The sequence below is a fragment of the Bombus impatiens genome, unplaced genomic scaffold, assembly GCF_000188095.3.
Source record: "Bombus impatiens unplaced genomic scaffold, BIMP_2.2 scf_0418, whole genome shotgun sequence".
Classification (NCBI taxonomy): domain Eukaryota; kingdom Metazoa; phylum Arthropoda; class Insecta; order Hymenoptera; family Apidae; genus Bombus; species Bombus impatiens.
The window spans coordinates 1,077,299-1,091,382 of NT_176837.1; the positions used below are offsets into that span (position 1 = coordinate 1,077,299).

The following is a 14,084-nucleotide window of genomic DNA, read 5'->3' on the forward strand; positions in this document are numbered from 1 at the left end:
AAAGACGATAGAAATTCGGTCTATGCCAAAACGTAGTTCAGCGAAATATCAGGCAATTATTGATGTACAAGTAATAATGCGGAGCTACTCACATTGTATCCATTCATATTAACCGCCCCTAAATTCTCTTATTTCTATTATAAGTATGTAGTTCTATTTAGACGGCAATTCACATTTTGTTGCCATTATGTTTCTGTTGTGACAGTCTAGTTTGGTTACTATAAGCGGGTATCGATTGCGAACGGAAATGCTAATTTAATATTGGAATTACTGTGCAGCCCGATCGTTGTTAGTCCATCACAGTACTGTCAGTGACACTGATCGCGAACGGACCGTGAATATCTTAACAACGATGTGGAACTACGTGCTAATCTCGACCCTCGTCTTATTCGCGTCATTACTGTATCACTGTTATTTCAACGGTCCAACCAGCATTATCGAGCTCCCTAATACGCATTACGATTACATAATCGGTAAGTGGTGAATTTTTCACCGGACAATGTCGGTGACTGCGATACCGTTCGAGTTTTAACTTTTATCCGAAGGAAGCGGGTACACGGAATGTAACTAATTAATCTCTTGATCCGGGCTTTTAATCGATCGATGTAGATGCATGATCGACGTGAATTGACTTTAACGTGTAACTGAAGGTAACATGGTAAATTGAATTACGAAATAAATTTTCATGATGCAATCTAGTATTGTGATTGCGGCTGTATATGGATATAATTTGTTATTTCTCGTTCTTGTACGTGGAAGCTGGTCTTTTTTGGAGAATTGTGAAAATTTAAATGATGTTAAATTGATGTTTTAAATCGATAAAGAAGTGTCAAGTGATATAGGGGGCAACATTGAGAAATATGGTTTATTAATTAATTTTAATATCGTAGGTATTATGTAATGATATAGAATCCATGTAATATATTGTTTTTAAAAGTAAGATTGTGTAAAGTTTGAATAATTAATTTGCACATATTTACTACATATGATAACTTCCTTTTATCGCATACTACAAAATATTAATCTTAACATAAAACTAATATTTTCTCTAAGTTCATAAATACAATGGAACATTGGCGTTTACAAATTTGTAACAAAATTATATTTCTATTATACTACATATGTAATTTGACATTCATATGTAAAATACATGTATATTTTCTGTGGTAACGTTGTAACTTTTCTTCTTCATGTACAGCAAGGATGATGATATATTGACAATTGAATTTTTACTTACGAAGTTGGTGCTGGTACAGCAGGATGCGTGCTGGCGTCACGGCTTTCCGAAATTTCGAACGTGTCGGTTTTGTTGGTCGAAGCAGGAGGACACTTCGGATGGATATCGTCCGTTCCAATTTTGGCACCAATTATGCAAAAGACTGACGTCGACTGGTCCTATTCCACGGAACCGCAAAGGTTCTCTTCCAAAGGATTTTGGAATCACGTAAAGGAAAATTGAACATCTTCAGATCACCATAAGAAACCTTATACAAACACAGATCTTCCATTTTTATGAATCAAGATTTTATAATTTATATTATAAAATAGTTAAAATTTTTCATTTTTCATTTTAAAGCTGAACTTTGGATCCCAATAATTCCATAATATCCCTTGATTATAACATCTTGAATCGGTTAAAAAATTAATATTTTAATTGTCATTGAAAAATGTGAAACAATGCAGCGTGCACTCATATTTTTCAATTTAATTTATTATTTAATTATTTTATTCAATTTAACATTTAAAAAATATAAAGGCTGGTACAGTTAAAACGAAACCCGAAATAAACGATATTTTTCGCGAATAGAATCGTTTCAATTCTATGAATTTTCCTCAATATGTAGCTGGATGGATTTAAAATTAACAAAAATTCGCTGATTCTTAAAGAATAATTCTTAAAAAATATTTCATTCGTTACGAGAAAAAACTTGATTTTATAAAATGTACCGTTTAAAGTCCACGTAGTATCAAGTTCGATTGATTGAGAAAGCTTGGATTTTATCGTAGATACAAAAGATACCAAGAGGTAAAGGGTTGGGCGGCAGCGGCCAGATAAATCACTTGGTTCACTCCTTCGGAAAGCCGGAAGATTACAAAGCCTGGCCGAGAGGATGGTCACACGCCGATTTACTTCCGTACTTTAAAAAGGTGTCCGATATCATGAACGTAATGTCCAGCCCGGAGGAAGAATATCTGGCGCAAGCTTTTCTCATGGCGGAAGAATCGTTGAAGTTGAATAATGTGACTCTTCAAAAGGGGATGTACACGACGAAAAGAGGTTCCCGTTGGAGCACGTTTAACGCGCATTTGCAAAATGCCTGGAATAGAAAGAACTTGCATATTTTGATAAACACGTTGGTTTCCAAAGTGAGATTTTATTTCTTCTTCTGTCTTTTCTTTTAAAAGCATCGTACGATAGAACTGCGTTTATCTAAATTTTATTTCTGGCATTTTTATTATACAGGGTGGTTTTATTACACAGGGTGATTCTATGCGAAATAAGAAGTCGAAAAAATTTAAAAATCAACTTTGAATTTTCGCTCGGTACGTGTGTACTTTATCACGTCTCGTTATAACGAATCTCACTGTAGATCGTTGTCTCGATAAAAAAATTTAAAAAAAAAAGAAAACAAAATTTTTATTCTATATTTTCGACTTCTTTTTTCGAGTAGAATCACCCCCTTTCCGTTTGTACCACCAGTTACCAACTACCCTGTAGATTATTACAGGTATTTTATTATACGGTGGCTATAAAAGGTATCTTTGGAAAAATCTTATTTTCCAATATTTTTACCATCTACCAGGCTTCATTATCGTAATATTAAAATTGTTTTAATGTAACATCGAATGATATGAAATTTAATATATCTGGGCTTGACTGATCAGAAAATAAATACTGTAATCAATACGATGGTCTAAAAGCATTTTTTGTAACCACTGTAGGTTTTAGATCTGTACAGTTTAATTGGTTGCGAAGATTAAATTTGAATGTAATATTCGATCTATGTCGTATTTATATACGATTATTAAACACAACAGAGTAAACGATGGAACCTGGTGATTTTTAACAAGAGTTAAACTTAAATAATCCCCTGAATATCATTCTCGATGATAAAATATATCAACGTGTGAATCAAACGTTCGAATACATCGTTCGTAAATTTCCAGGTACTTTTCAAAGAGAATTTGAACGCAGATGGGATCAAGGTGATTTACAAAGATGGATCGGTGGGAAATATCGCTGCGAGAAAAGAGGTGATCCTTTGTGCTGGTGTTATCAATAGCCCTCAATTGCTTTTGCTTTCGGGAATCGGGTCAGCCGAAGAGCTTGACAAATTTCAGGTGATGAATCATTTGATCTTTTTCCAAACTGAATCTCCGAAATGTGATATCGTAATCATTTTGTACGAATATTTCCTACGAATATGGTTACGTGCAATCAGAGAGTAAAGATATTTTTAGATACCAGTGGTGAGCAATGTTCCGGAAGTGGGCAAAAATCTGTTTGACCATCTTCTTCTTCCGCTCTATGTTAATCTACAGGCAAGAGTAAGCATAACTCTGTACAAGTTACAAACGCTTCCTGAGGTACTAAATTATTTCGTCTTTGGAAGAGGTACCAAATTATCTTAACGTTGTTCTTTTACGTTTTACGATATATCGTCTGAAATTTTAATCTTTTTTTTCTTTTTTTTTTTTTTGTTACTTTTAAGGATGGTACGCGACTAATGGTATAATGGCGATGGGTCGTGCCAATGATAGCGGAGTTATGCTTTTTGGTATGGGTTCAACCGATGAAAAAATATTAAGGAGTTTGTCTAATTACAAAATAGAGGTAAGCAGAACGTCATACTAAATTTCTAATTCGACATCCGTGCGTTTATTTCATGCACATCCTACGTCGCTTAGCATTTACTGTCGTTCGAAGAGGATTGTTTTGAGATCAATTTTTTAACAAATTATCATTTGTTATTACTTCCTATATATTTTATAGTTTGATATAACATAATCGATGAGATTTGACCAATGTAATCGTAACGGTCGTATCTCATTAGAATACTAATAAAATTCTCAAATGTTCGTGTATGATTTTTTATAAGAATTTGAATAAGAATTTGTACAAGATTTTGAAAACAACATAGATCGATCGAAGTTGAATAACTAAAGCAAGTTTATGAATATTTGATATCGTTTTCTACGAATCAACGTATTGAAAATGATTATCTTAATAAAATTGTGAATATCCAAACATAATGCAAAATTATATAAATTGTTACAATTTGATTAAAATTAAAAGATATTTCGTGCAGAGTAGCATAGAAAATTTTATTCTATAAAAACCATACTCTCTTCTTCATGATTCTAACTAAACGATAATACGTAGCATTACAAGTCGATGTATCCATCCTACGACAACAACAGTCGCGAAGGATTCCTATTTCTATCCTACTGTTTACAACCAAAAAGTCGTGGTAGCATTTCACTGAGGTCTAACAATATTCGCCATCATCCAAAAATCGATCCTGCTTACCTTCAGCACTACGACGACGTTCTATGCACTTACGGAGGTACGCAAATCTTTTTTATCGCCACACATCATCTTTCTTTACCCTTGGTGTATTTCTTTTTCCATCGCACTTTGCATGATGAAAGCGAATTTTCCAGCGATAAACTTCGCTCTTCAGACGCTCGAGACGCCCAAGTTTCGTGAGTATGGCGCGAACGTTCATCATCCTGATTTAGAAGAGTGTCGACATTTGCCACAAGACTACCGGGATATCGAATACACGGAATGCGTGCTGAGAGTCGGTGCTCTCACCAGTTATCACGTGTGTGGCTCCTGCAGGATGGGCACCGATGATCGTGCAGTCGTCGATGAGAAATTACGGTAAGAAAATTGAGCTTCGTCCTGGAGCGTACTAAATTCGTAATTTTCTATTTTTATAACGTACGATATTTTTTAAGTGAAAGTAGAGTCCAGAAAGTAGTAATTTCGTTATTTGCTTTTTTACAATACATTTGAGATAATTCTTTTAAGCAGATTTGAAATATCGTATTGAATATACAGGAGGGTGGTTGGTAGTTGGTGGTACAAGCGGAAAGGGGCTGATTCTACGAGAAAAAAGAAGTCGAAAATATAGAATAAAAATTTTTTTTTTTAAATTCTTCCATCGAGACAACGATCCACAGTGAGATCCGTTATAACGTACCGCACGCGTACCGAGCGAAAATTCAAAGTCGATTTTCTCGAAAACAAAGCCTCAAACGAAAAATTGTTATTGTATATTTTCGACTTCTTTTTCCGCGTAGAATCGCCCCCTTGTACCACCAGTTACCAACCACCCTGTATACATAATGTTTTATTGTGAATTATTTGACTCGTTAATAACGATATCGTGATATGGGGAACAGATTTAGGTGAGCGTAAATCTTTCTGTTACAGAGTGAGAGGTGTCAAAAGACTGAGAATAGTCGATGCCAGTATATTACCGTCTCCCATTTCCGGTAATCCAAATTCCGTCGTAATTGCCATTGCGGAACGAGCAAGCGATTTAATTCTCGGTCGCACATTCAATTAGTAAAATGTATTTATTCTACTGCGTTAAAATAACAAATAAATATATCATCCGTAAGAATAAGTCGAATGCGATTAATTAAAGCCTGAACTTATACCTTACGATATATAGAATATTATTTTGTTATTCTTACAGTATATAACGATATAGTATATTATTGTACATATTATCAATGCTTTCAATTGTCGATTTATACAAACTTTATATTATGTATATAAAGTTTGAAGAATATTATCGAAGGAGATACAAAGTAACAATCAAGTGGGAAAAGGACAGGGGAAGAAAAGATGCCTGGTCAGATTTTTTGTAATTTATAATTAATGTTTTCTTGTTTCACAGTAATTAAACAGTTATTAATAGTCTAATTAAATTTCGATTAATTTTTATACAAACAAAAAAGAGGATGAGTTACACTCAACTCGGCGTAGCACAAACCCCTGCCACCCTGTTCGCGCTCGGAGAAAAAAGAAAAATAAAAAGAAAAATGTATCGTAACGCCATACTTCGCGTTTTCATTCGTCATTTCATTTCACTTTTTATTTCCCCTCCACGCTTACCTATCCAAAGTAATTTATCATAACACGTAATGAATCATGATTATAATCATCATCATTTCAACCCAGTTCCTGTCCGGGATCGTTGAAGATGGCAGAGTTTCGACTCGTTCTTCGTTTCTATTCCATTTCCATGCCTCTTCTCTCTCTCTCTCTCTCTCTCTCTCTCTCATCACCTTTTTTCCTTTTCTTTTCTCTCTCCCGTTCACGCATCCTCAAACAATCATTTCACTCGCATACTATCCCTAACATTCGTATCAAGGCGTACCTAGTCTCGTCTTCAACGTATTAAAAATGCATTTCGAACGGGTTTCACAAGGATCAATTTCGAAAATATTTCGAATATTCGGATTATGCTAGAAATGAATTTTTAACACGTCCCGAAGCATATTCACGCGTCGTCATGCACGCACTCGCACACAGGCGCACTGTTTCCCGTATAAATAAAATAATTCTGTAAATAGAATGCAAAAGTATGATTTTGCATACACGAAAAACGCAACTACGGTTTGCGCGCTCCGTTCACGCTGGAGGCATCTGCCATTTTGCCGCCTCCGCTCGTACACTCTTTCATTACGTATTCTTCGCGTTCCTTCTCGTATCCACCACGCACCTTCCTCTCATTTCTCTCATAATCGTAACGCAAAACTTAATCTTTCAACTTAAAAACAAAATTGGTAACCACCGTGTACGATCTGCGGTGCAAGCCACGATCTTTCTCTATTCTTTCGAGATAAAATACACAACAAGAACGGTCGTTTCTGCCGAATCGATGCCGACGAAGAGAACACGCGGACCGACGATTACGTATATTGAATACGCGATCGATGTCGAGACGACGAGAATTTTCATCTTCATCGAGGAACGTAAAACTTCTACGATAGAAGCGTCGTTCCATACGCTGCTCCTTTGAACTCTTCCGTAAAATCATATGTATAAACAAAAAAATTTGAAACAAAGCATCACTGTTTCCGTTTTCTTTCCAAAGGAACGATCGATCAATCGAATTTTCGTTAAAAAGGAAACTGAAATATATAGACAATACTGCGAAACATTAATGCGAAATAAAATAACTGGCTATCGATCGAACCTTCGAATAATTTCCCGACGCTTCTTATCTTCGAGTTTTACATTCTCTAGCGTTCTTAAAGCGGAAATGCCCAGGGTACATCCCCTCGACATCGTCGATCCTCGTTTATCCCTTAATATAGTCGACGTTAAGTCGAAATTTCGCTCGCGAACAAGAAGAGGAGAAACTGGAATATGGCGTGCACCGCGTGATTCAGCGATTTACAAATCGCGTTTATTCTATTAATTCTTTCGTCGTTTCTTCGCATCTTCTTTTTTTCGTCCTCTTCTTCGTATATGCGTGTCTGTGTACGTTCCTATGTTCCTGTCTGTCTGTCTCTATATGTGTCTGTGTGTGTCCGTGTATGTATGTATATTTATATATATATAATATATAATATTCCATTTTTAATTTATATTTTTCATCTTTTGTCTTCGACTTGCAATGTCGCATCGCGGGGCGACGAGTTCGGGGCACGCTTATGATCTAAACAAGTACCTTCTTAATATTACATATAATATACTCTATCTATTTATATATTTATATATTTATATATATATACCATTTTATATTTATATTGAAAAAATCAGTGTACTCTCTTTCGTTCTATCAATAGGAATAGTTATCGATTAATTTGAAATTGCGTGTAACTTAGACGCGTCCAGCGCATAGAAACATAAATAAATAAATATGAACGGATGTTATTTACATAAACTCGGTCGTCTGAAGGGAGGATAGGATGGAAAGATTAGGTTAGATTAGGTTTGGGGAGTTGATGGGGGCGGGGCAGGAGGATCGTATGTTTGAGGAGGCAGTTTCGAAAAGGAGAAAAGGGGTGGAGAAAAGGTGGAAGAACGGAGGACAGTGCTATTATCCGATATATTTATTCGCGGCAGCTATAGTTCTTCTTCGTCGTCATCATCATTATTCATCATCATCATCATCATCATCATCATCATCATCATCATCATCATCATCGTCGTCGTAATCGTTAAATCTCTCTTATATCATACAATATAATTATTACTTTTACGTATATCCGATTTTGTTGCGGTTTTCTGATTTTGTTTTCTTTTACATGCTTTTCCATATTTGTTTTTCACTTTTCATTTCCTCTGTATGGTACAAAAAAAATGAAACGCACGGTATTACGCCGAGCGTCGCGTAGAAAAATAATACTTCTCACAATCATTGGGACACATGAGAAAGAAAAACCGAGAAGGAACCGTAAGCGACACACAATTGTACGAACGTCGTTTGTAATTAACGTGATCGTCTATGCGTGCCGTAAATGTATTTTGTGTGTGTGTGTATGTGTGCAAGTGTATGTGCAAGTGTATGTGCACATTGTGCGAGTGTATATGCGTCTGTATGTACGAGCTTATGCGTGTACGTGTTAGCTATGTATACGTGTACGTTTGTTTCATTGAGGTAGAAACGGTTTCGTATACACCTACTATTATTACTATTACTATTATTATTATCAGTAGAAAGATTATGTCATAGATGCACGAGAATTGAGATGATGGTTTGTCCGTTTCTTCCGAGTATAACGAAATTCCCGACGTAGGACGAAAGGGGCAGGTGTATTACATCGTGGTGAAGAAGATATTAGGAGGACGATGATGGGAAGTGGAAAGTAAAAAGAGATTTCATTGAGGAACGAAACTGAACCATGTCGTGGACAATAGCGTTTGAGAATAAAATGCAACCGGACGAATGTTCGCATTTGTTTACGTGTATAATCGATCTTTTACTTCTTCTTTATTATACAGAAGAGGAGGAAAGATGTTTGCGAAAAGACGAAGAACGATAAAGTCGTAAGCAAAATATAAAACTTAGGAATAGAATCCTATTTAAAATTTTTTCGAAAAGATCTTGTAAAGATGAAAAAAAAAAAAGAAAAAATAGGAGAGTTCCATACGAAGTGGTAAGCAGAACGCTTAAACCGAATGTCTAGTGAGATGAAGATTGGAACGGAATAAAAGAAGAAATGTTTCGTTATCATGCGTTATCATAGAAAGTTCGTACGAAATGTACGTTCCGCTTCCTTAAAATAGACAAAGAGAAAGAAAAGACACCGAAAATGAAAAAAAAAAAAATGTTCGATAAGGGAACATCCGACCGGCAGAGAAACACCACGTAACAAAACGGTCAACAAAGAACGAACACATCTTAACAAGAACACTTACAACCACGGTGGAATGTGCCGTGGCGCGAAATTCAAAAAAGGTTAAGGAATAAAGTCTGACGCGTCCGATGAACCTAACCTTAGACGAGTGATTGCATCGCGATGAGAAGTGTTGGATGGAGATGGATCATCGAAGGAAATTGTTCAGCAGCGCTCGATAAGGATAAAGAGACTAAAACAATTAACAAATTCGTGAATCGAAAGAAGTACGCGGCGAACAAGCAACGTTCGTCGTTCCTTTAACGCGGAATCGTCGTTACGATACATAATTCCCGCGTTAATTGGCTCATTATTTAAGCGACACTTGCTTCCTCTCCCACAAACGTATCTTCCTCTTTGTTAGCGTAACGATATCGCTACCATAAAGCGCTCTTTCTGCTCTTTGTTCGCCTATAATGAATGAAACGGCGAACGGAAGCGAAAACCACTCTAACGAGCATGGCCGCTATTTAACAGAGAGGAGAAAGAACGAGCAAGATACGTGAGAATGAAGAGGAAACTGGTCGTTCGAGCACTTAATTAATCTTTTGTATGCGTAATTAACACACGGTGCCATAAGTAACGTAGCGTCGTCGTGCGCGAAACACGTTTCATATTTTAATGATTCGCGGCGGCGGTTATCGTTAACAACAAGTTAGTTTCTTTCTGACGAAAGACAGAGAGAAAAGGGGAAAAATGAGATAGCAAGGAGGGACGAGCGAGAAAGAGACAAAGAGAAACGGCGTACAAGTTACACCGGATCGATCCCTACTATACACTCGACTATTGCATCGCTTGATTATTGATTTATGTTAATCTTATCGACTATTATACTTTGTAGTTTGTACTTGGTTTTCATTATTCCTGAGAAAAGGACACCGTGGAGTACGAGTTGCGTCGTCTCGATCAACGACACCGAACCCGTTTCGAATTTTTTTTTATTCTGATCTCTGTTTAACTATCGTCTGTGTTTTCCCATCTTTCTTATTTCTTTTTTTTTTTTTTTTTTTTTCTACAATTTGTTTCTTTTCTTTTCTTGCCATCGTCGTTTTCTTTAGAATACGTCGGACCGTATGCCGATCATCGACACCTCTGGGACGTTTGATTCTATCGCAAAATACCGTTTTCTTTTTCCTTTTAAATTGTGTCATCTTTTATGTACAGAGATTTATTTTAAGCTTCTATTCATTTCTTTTTTTTTTCTCTCTTTTGCTTTCTTCTGCACCCTGTATAGCTTGTGTGAGGTAGCATTTGTACTAGTGTGTATGACGAAGTATTGTGTTCCGTTACTGTGATGAACGGCAGAACTTGCATCGGCGAACCGATCACGGAAGGATTCGATTACTTAGTGGCAGTGACGAGTTTCACCAGTCTTTTCATCCTTTCTGCTATTAACACTCGTACATAACAAGCATTCGGACCTATTTCCTACGTATCATTTGTAAATATTTGCATTTATATCGTTCTTATCTATTCTCTGCGTTTATGTCGTTCTTATATCATATCTGAACGATTAAGAAACATATAAAGTCGGCTGCAAACACAGCAGTCTGTAGTAAAACAATCTCAACAACTCTGTAACTATAATATCAACTATTGCGAGCTATTTGGTATAAAGTACGATCACATGGAACAGTCGGTGAACAATCAGTTCTTCTGCAATTCCAGATAAAGGAAAGAGGATTCACGAGGATCACATGAAACGGGACAAGTATAGTTAAAGTAATGGGCGATCGATCTCCCTGAAACTGATATGTAATGGGTATTTAAACTTCCGGCACGTTCGCTGCTTAAAGTAAGTCCTCCTTCCTTTCCTGCGTATCACAGAAATATCGATATCTCGTCGAGTGGATAATGCGTCTCGTTGCATAGATTAAACTTCGTCGATTCTTCTTGTAACATAGCTATCGTGTAACATGATGTTTCATTATTATTAGATTTAATGCAAACGAGCCAGGTGACGTCGTTGCGATTTTTTAATGTAATAGCGATGCAAAAAAAGAAAAAGAAAAAATACGGTAGTTTTATATTCTTATAATAGCAGGGCAGAGACAGTCGGTCTATTGCATCATTCAGAAATAAAAACCTGACGAATCGTATAGCATTGCTTGAAAATCGCAATGACGTTGCTTCGCTCAGTTTCACCAGATCTCGAAGAAAGATGAAATGTTAAAAACTGTATATCGACGACTTTTATCGATCAACGATCAACCACGATCCATCGAACAGGATTATACGCCTCCTCATCCAATCTGTATACAACATTCAGCATAATAAACGGCGAGATCGAGAAATGCAGTGTTATCGGCTTAATTAAATCGCGTTCATCGAACCCTTGATCGTTCTACCGATGCCCATCTCTCTAGCCGTCCAAATTCAACTATATTATATAAAACCCATCATCATCATCATTATCATCATCATCATCATCATCATCATCATCATCATCATCATCATCTTTATCGTCGTCGTCATCGTCGATCAGTATCGTAATTGTGATCGTTTCTTTTAATACATCGTGTATAGTAAGTTTACAAAAATCTGCGATCGTCATCTGTTTCATCATCGCGTTTTTCCATCGATTACTTCATTTATACCCCTTAACGCATTATAGTTTACTTTGTACTATAAGTCGCGACCGCTCAAACGTTTATCCCCGTTCGAGGATCGCACGCCACCGAAATCGAAGCCCCGCTGCGCGACAATATAAGCCCTACAGTTTTACAATATTATAATCGTAATCGTAATAATCGTCAATCGATTAATTCGATCTTGCCGCCAAAAGAAAAAGAAGATGTAGGTTCGTTACGTAATGTACGTTCCTTACGTTCTTATTAATGTTATGCTTTTTTTTTTTTATACTTTTTCGTCACGTTTAAATATGCTTATGCGTGCGTGATACATGTACTATGCAATCATTATCAACTATGGTATAGTACTATTACTGTATTTTTTTTCCTTTTTTCTTTTCTATACTATACAACGATCAAACGGTATAGTATAAGTAGACAGTGCACGCGCAGTCCAGGTGCAGCGACAACATCGACCCTTATCCTCCTTCGTTTTTCACCGCGAGCATGCAACAATCTCCGCCGATCCTTAATTATTTTCCACGGCGACAGCCTCTCCGTCGTCACCCTTTCATTCCCCCAACCCTTGTTTTTCGTTCGCTTCTGCCAATGTTCTTATTCTACCCCCGGCAACTGTACCTACCCACCCACACGATCTCAGTTGCCAAACATCAGTGACGAAGGATTACCATCTCTTTTCTTATTCATATATTTTTTTCATTTTACGTTTTTTAAATCGTGGAAAGCCCGTTTACACCGCGAGTCTCGGTCGCGGGTGTCGAGCGTCCTTTAAACGCGGTTTATTCCTAGTTCATTTACTTTTCGCCGATTTCGTACCGATTTTTTAGCGACCCCTACCGACTATCATCCTAATTTTCTGTCCTTCCTTGAAAGTCAAGAGTCTTTCATCGAACTCTCTGCTGTCTAACGCCTTTCTACCCCTTTTTAAGTCACTATCCTTGTTTTTTTAATTTCTCTTTCTTCCTTCTCCGCAACGCCCGTGATTCACGCGGGAAATTCGAAACGATTCGGTCGACCCGCGGTGTAAAGCTCGCCTCGCCAAGCTGTGTCACACACGACATCTATTAAAGGATTTTCAATCCGTAAAACACATATTATAGAAACAACATGCAACATTTTATCCTACGCCGTGATACAATAATGGTACATACGTGTGCGTACGCTGGCGCGTGGCTTCGCAACGTGGATATATGCACGCTAAGCGTACGCACGATACCGCGCCCCTCCTATATGCGTGTGCCTATGTGTGTTTGTGCTTGTATACACGTGTTCGTGTGTGCGTGTGTATGTGTTTCCAATCACACCGGGATACGGTCAGGCAGCGCGGAACTTTACGCGGAAAAACGGGACGTTGAAAACTACTCTTGCGAATCGTGAGTTGATTTCAAGTAACATTTCCAATATAATTTCGTGATCTTCGAAACGATCGAGAAACTTCGTTATCGAAAATAATATTAGAAAGGAAAAAAACACGTGTAAAAATAAATTTGAAAATATGCGACTTTTGAATCTCGTTTCTTTTTCCTTGAGATTGAAAAGCTTTTTACTTATGAAAGAAATTATTACAAAGGACATTTGCAAAGAGATCGAGTACGAAACGGAAAAGAAAAAGCAATTCGAACACAGGAGAATTGTGGATATGAAAAAGAATTGTACGCGATTCATAATTCGACGAATAGCAAAACGCGAGTGTAAGTTTAGTCTGGTTTCAGATCCAGCGATCTTTCACTTTCGTTTCCATCCCCTGCCCAAACACGATCGATTGCTCGTCACTCGTTACTCGATTCATCAACTTCGTATATATACACCTGTATATACATTGTACACGCGTGTTTTTACGTAAGCAAATTCGTAACAGCTAACGACGAAGCAACTAAAAAGAACATGGCTTTTTAGCCCCAAACCTCTTAAACATTCGCAACTGTGAACGTAAACGCATTATCCTAAGCGCCCGAATTTTCGTTATGAACGTCACCCCAAAATTACCTAAAAGAGAACGAAAACAAAGAAAAATAATAGGGAACGATATTAGATGAAATAAAAATGAAAGGAAACGCTTAAGAAAAGTGTAAACTTAATACTAAAGTTTGTACGATCTTAACATTACTCCCGATCTTTCGTTTC

The 14,084-nt window shown here is 36.9% G+C and overlaps 2 protein-coding genes across 3 annotated transcripts; both read left to right on the forward strand.

Annotated features, from left to right (window-relative positions):
* Positions 1 to 329: 329 nt before the first annotated feature.
* On the forward strand, positions 330 to 6,076 carry LOC100741911 (neither inactivation nor afterpotential protein G). Of its 2 annotated transcripts, none has more exons than XM_012386740.3 (9): positions 330 to 473; positions 1,242 to 1,444; positions 2,008 to 2,367; positions 3,169 to 3,342; positions 3,463 to 3,616; positions 3,714 to 3,835; positions 4,385 to 4,568; positions 4,666 to 4,888; positions 5,444 to 6,076. In XM_012386740.3, the coding sequence occupies exons 1-9, from the start codon at positions 353 to 355 to the stop codon at positions 5,577 to 5,579; spliced, it is 1,677 nt and encodes a 558-aa protein (XP_012242163.1). In that variant the 5' UTR covers positions 330 to 352; the 3' UTR covers positions 5,580 to 6,076. The 2 variants fall into 2 exon arrangements, with proteins under 2 accessions (XP_012242163.1, XP_024224093.1); XM_024368325.2 differs by lacking the exon at positions 330 to 473 and adding an exon at positions 504 to 650.
* A 1,922-nt stretch (positions 6,077 to 7,998) lies between these two features.
* LOC105680895 (histidine-rich protein) lies at positions 7,999 to 11,960 on the forward strand. Its single transcript, XM_012386745.3, has 2 exons — positions 7,999 to 8,125; positions 11,771 to 11,960. The coding sequence occupies exons 1-2, from the start codon at positions 7,999 to 8,001 to the stop codon at positions 11,860 to 11,862; spliced, it is 219 nt and encodes a 72-aa protein (XP_012242168.2). The 3' UTR covers positions 11,863 to 11,960.
* Positions 11,961 to 14,084: the final 2,124 nt, after the last annotated feature.

What these genes read in the sequence shown, in the direction of transcription:
- LOC100741911 (XM_012386740.3), top strand. Translation starts at nt 353, where the DNA reads ATGTGGAACTACGTGCTAATCTCGACCCTCGTCTTATTCGCGTCATTA. An exon ending in CCAAAGGATTTTGGAATCAC is followed by an intron (nt 1,445 to 2,007) that starts GTAAAGGAAAAT and finishes ATTTTATCGTAG; the next exon opens with ATACAAAAGATACCAAGAGG. An exon ending in TAAACACGTTGGTTTCCAAA is followed by an intron (nt 2,368 to 3,168) that starts GTGAGATTTTAT and finishes GTAAATTTCCAG; the next exon opens with GTACTTTTCAAAGAGAATTT.
- LOC105680895 (XM_012386745.3), top strand. Translation starts at nt 7,999, where the DNA reads ATGTTTGAGGAGGCAGTTTCGAAAAGGAGAAAAGGGGTGGAGAAAAGG. An exon ending in TCTTCGTCGTCATCATCATT is followed by an intron (nt 8,126 to 11,770) that starts ATTCATCATCAT and finishes ATAAAACCCATC; the next exon opens with ATCATCATCATTATCATCAT.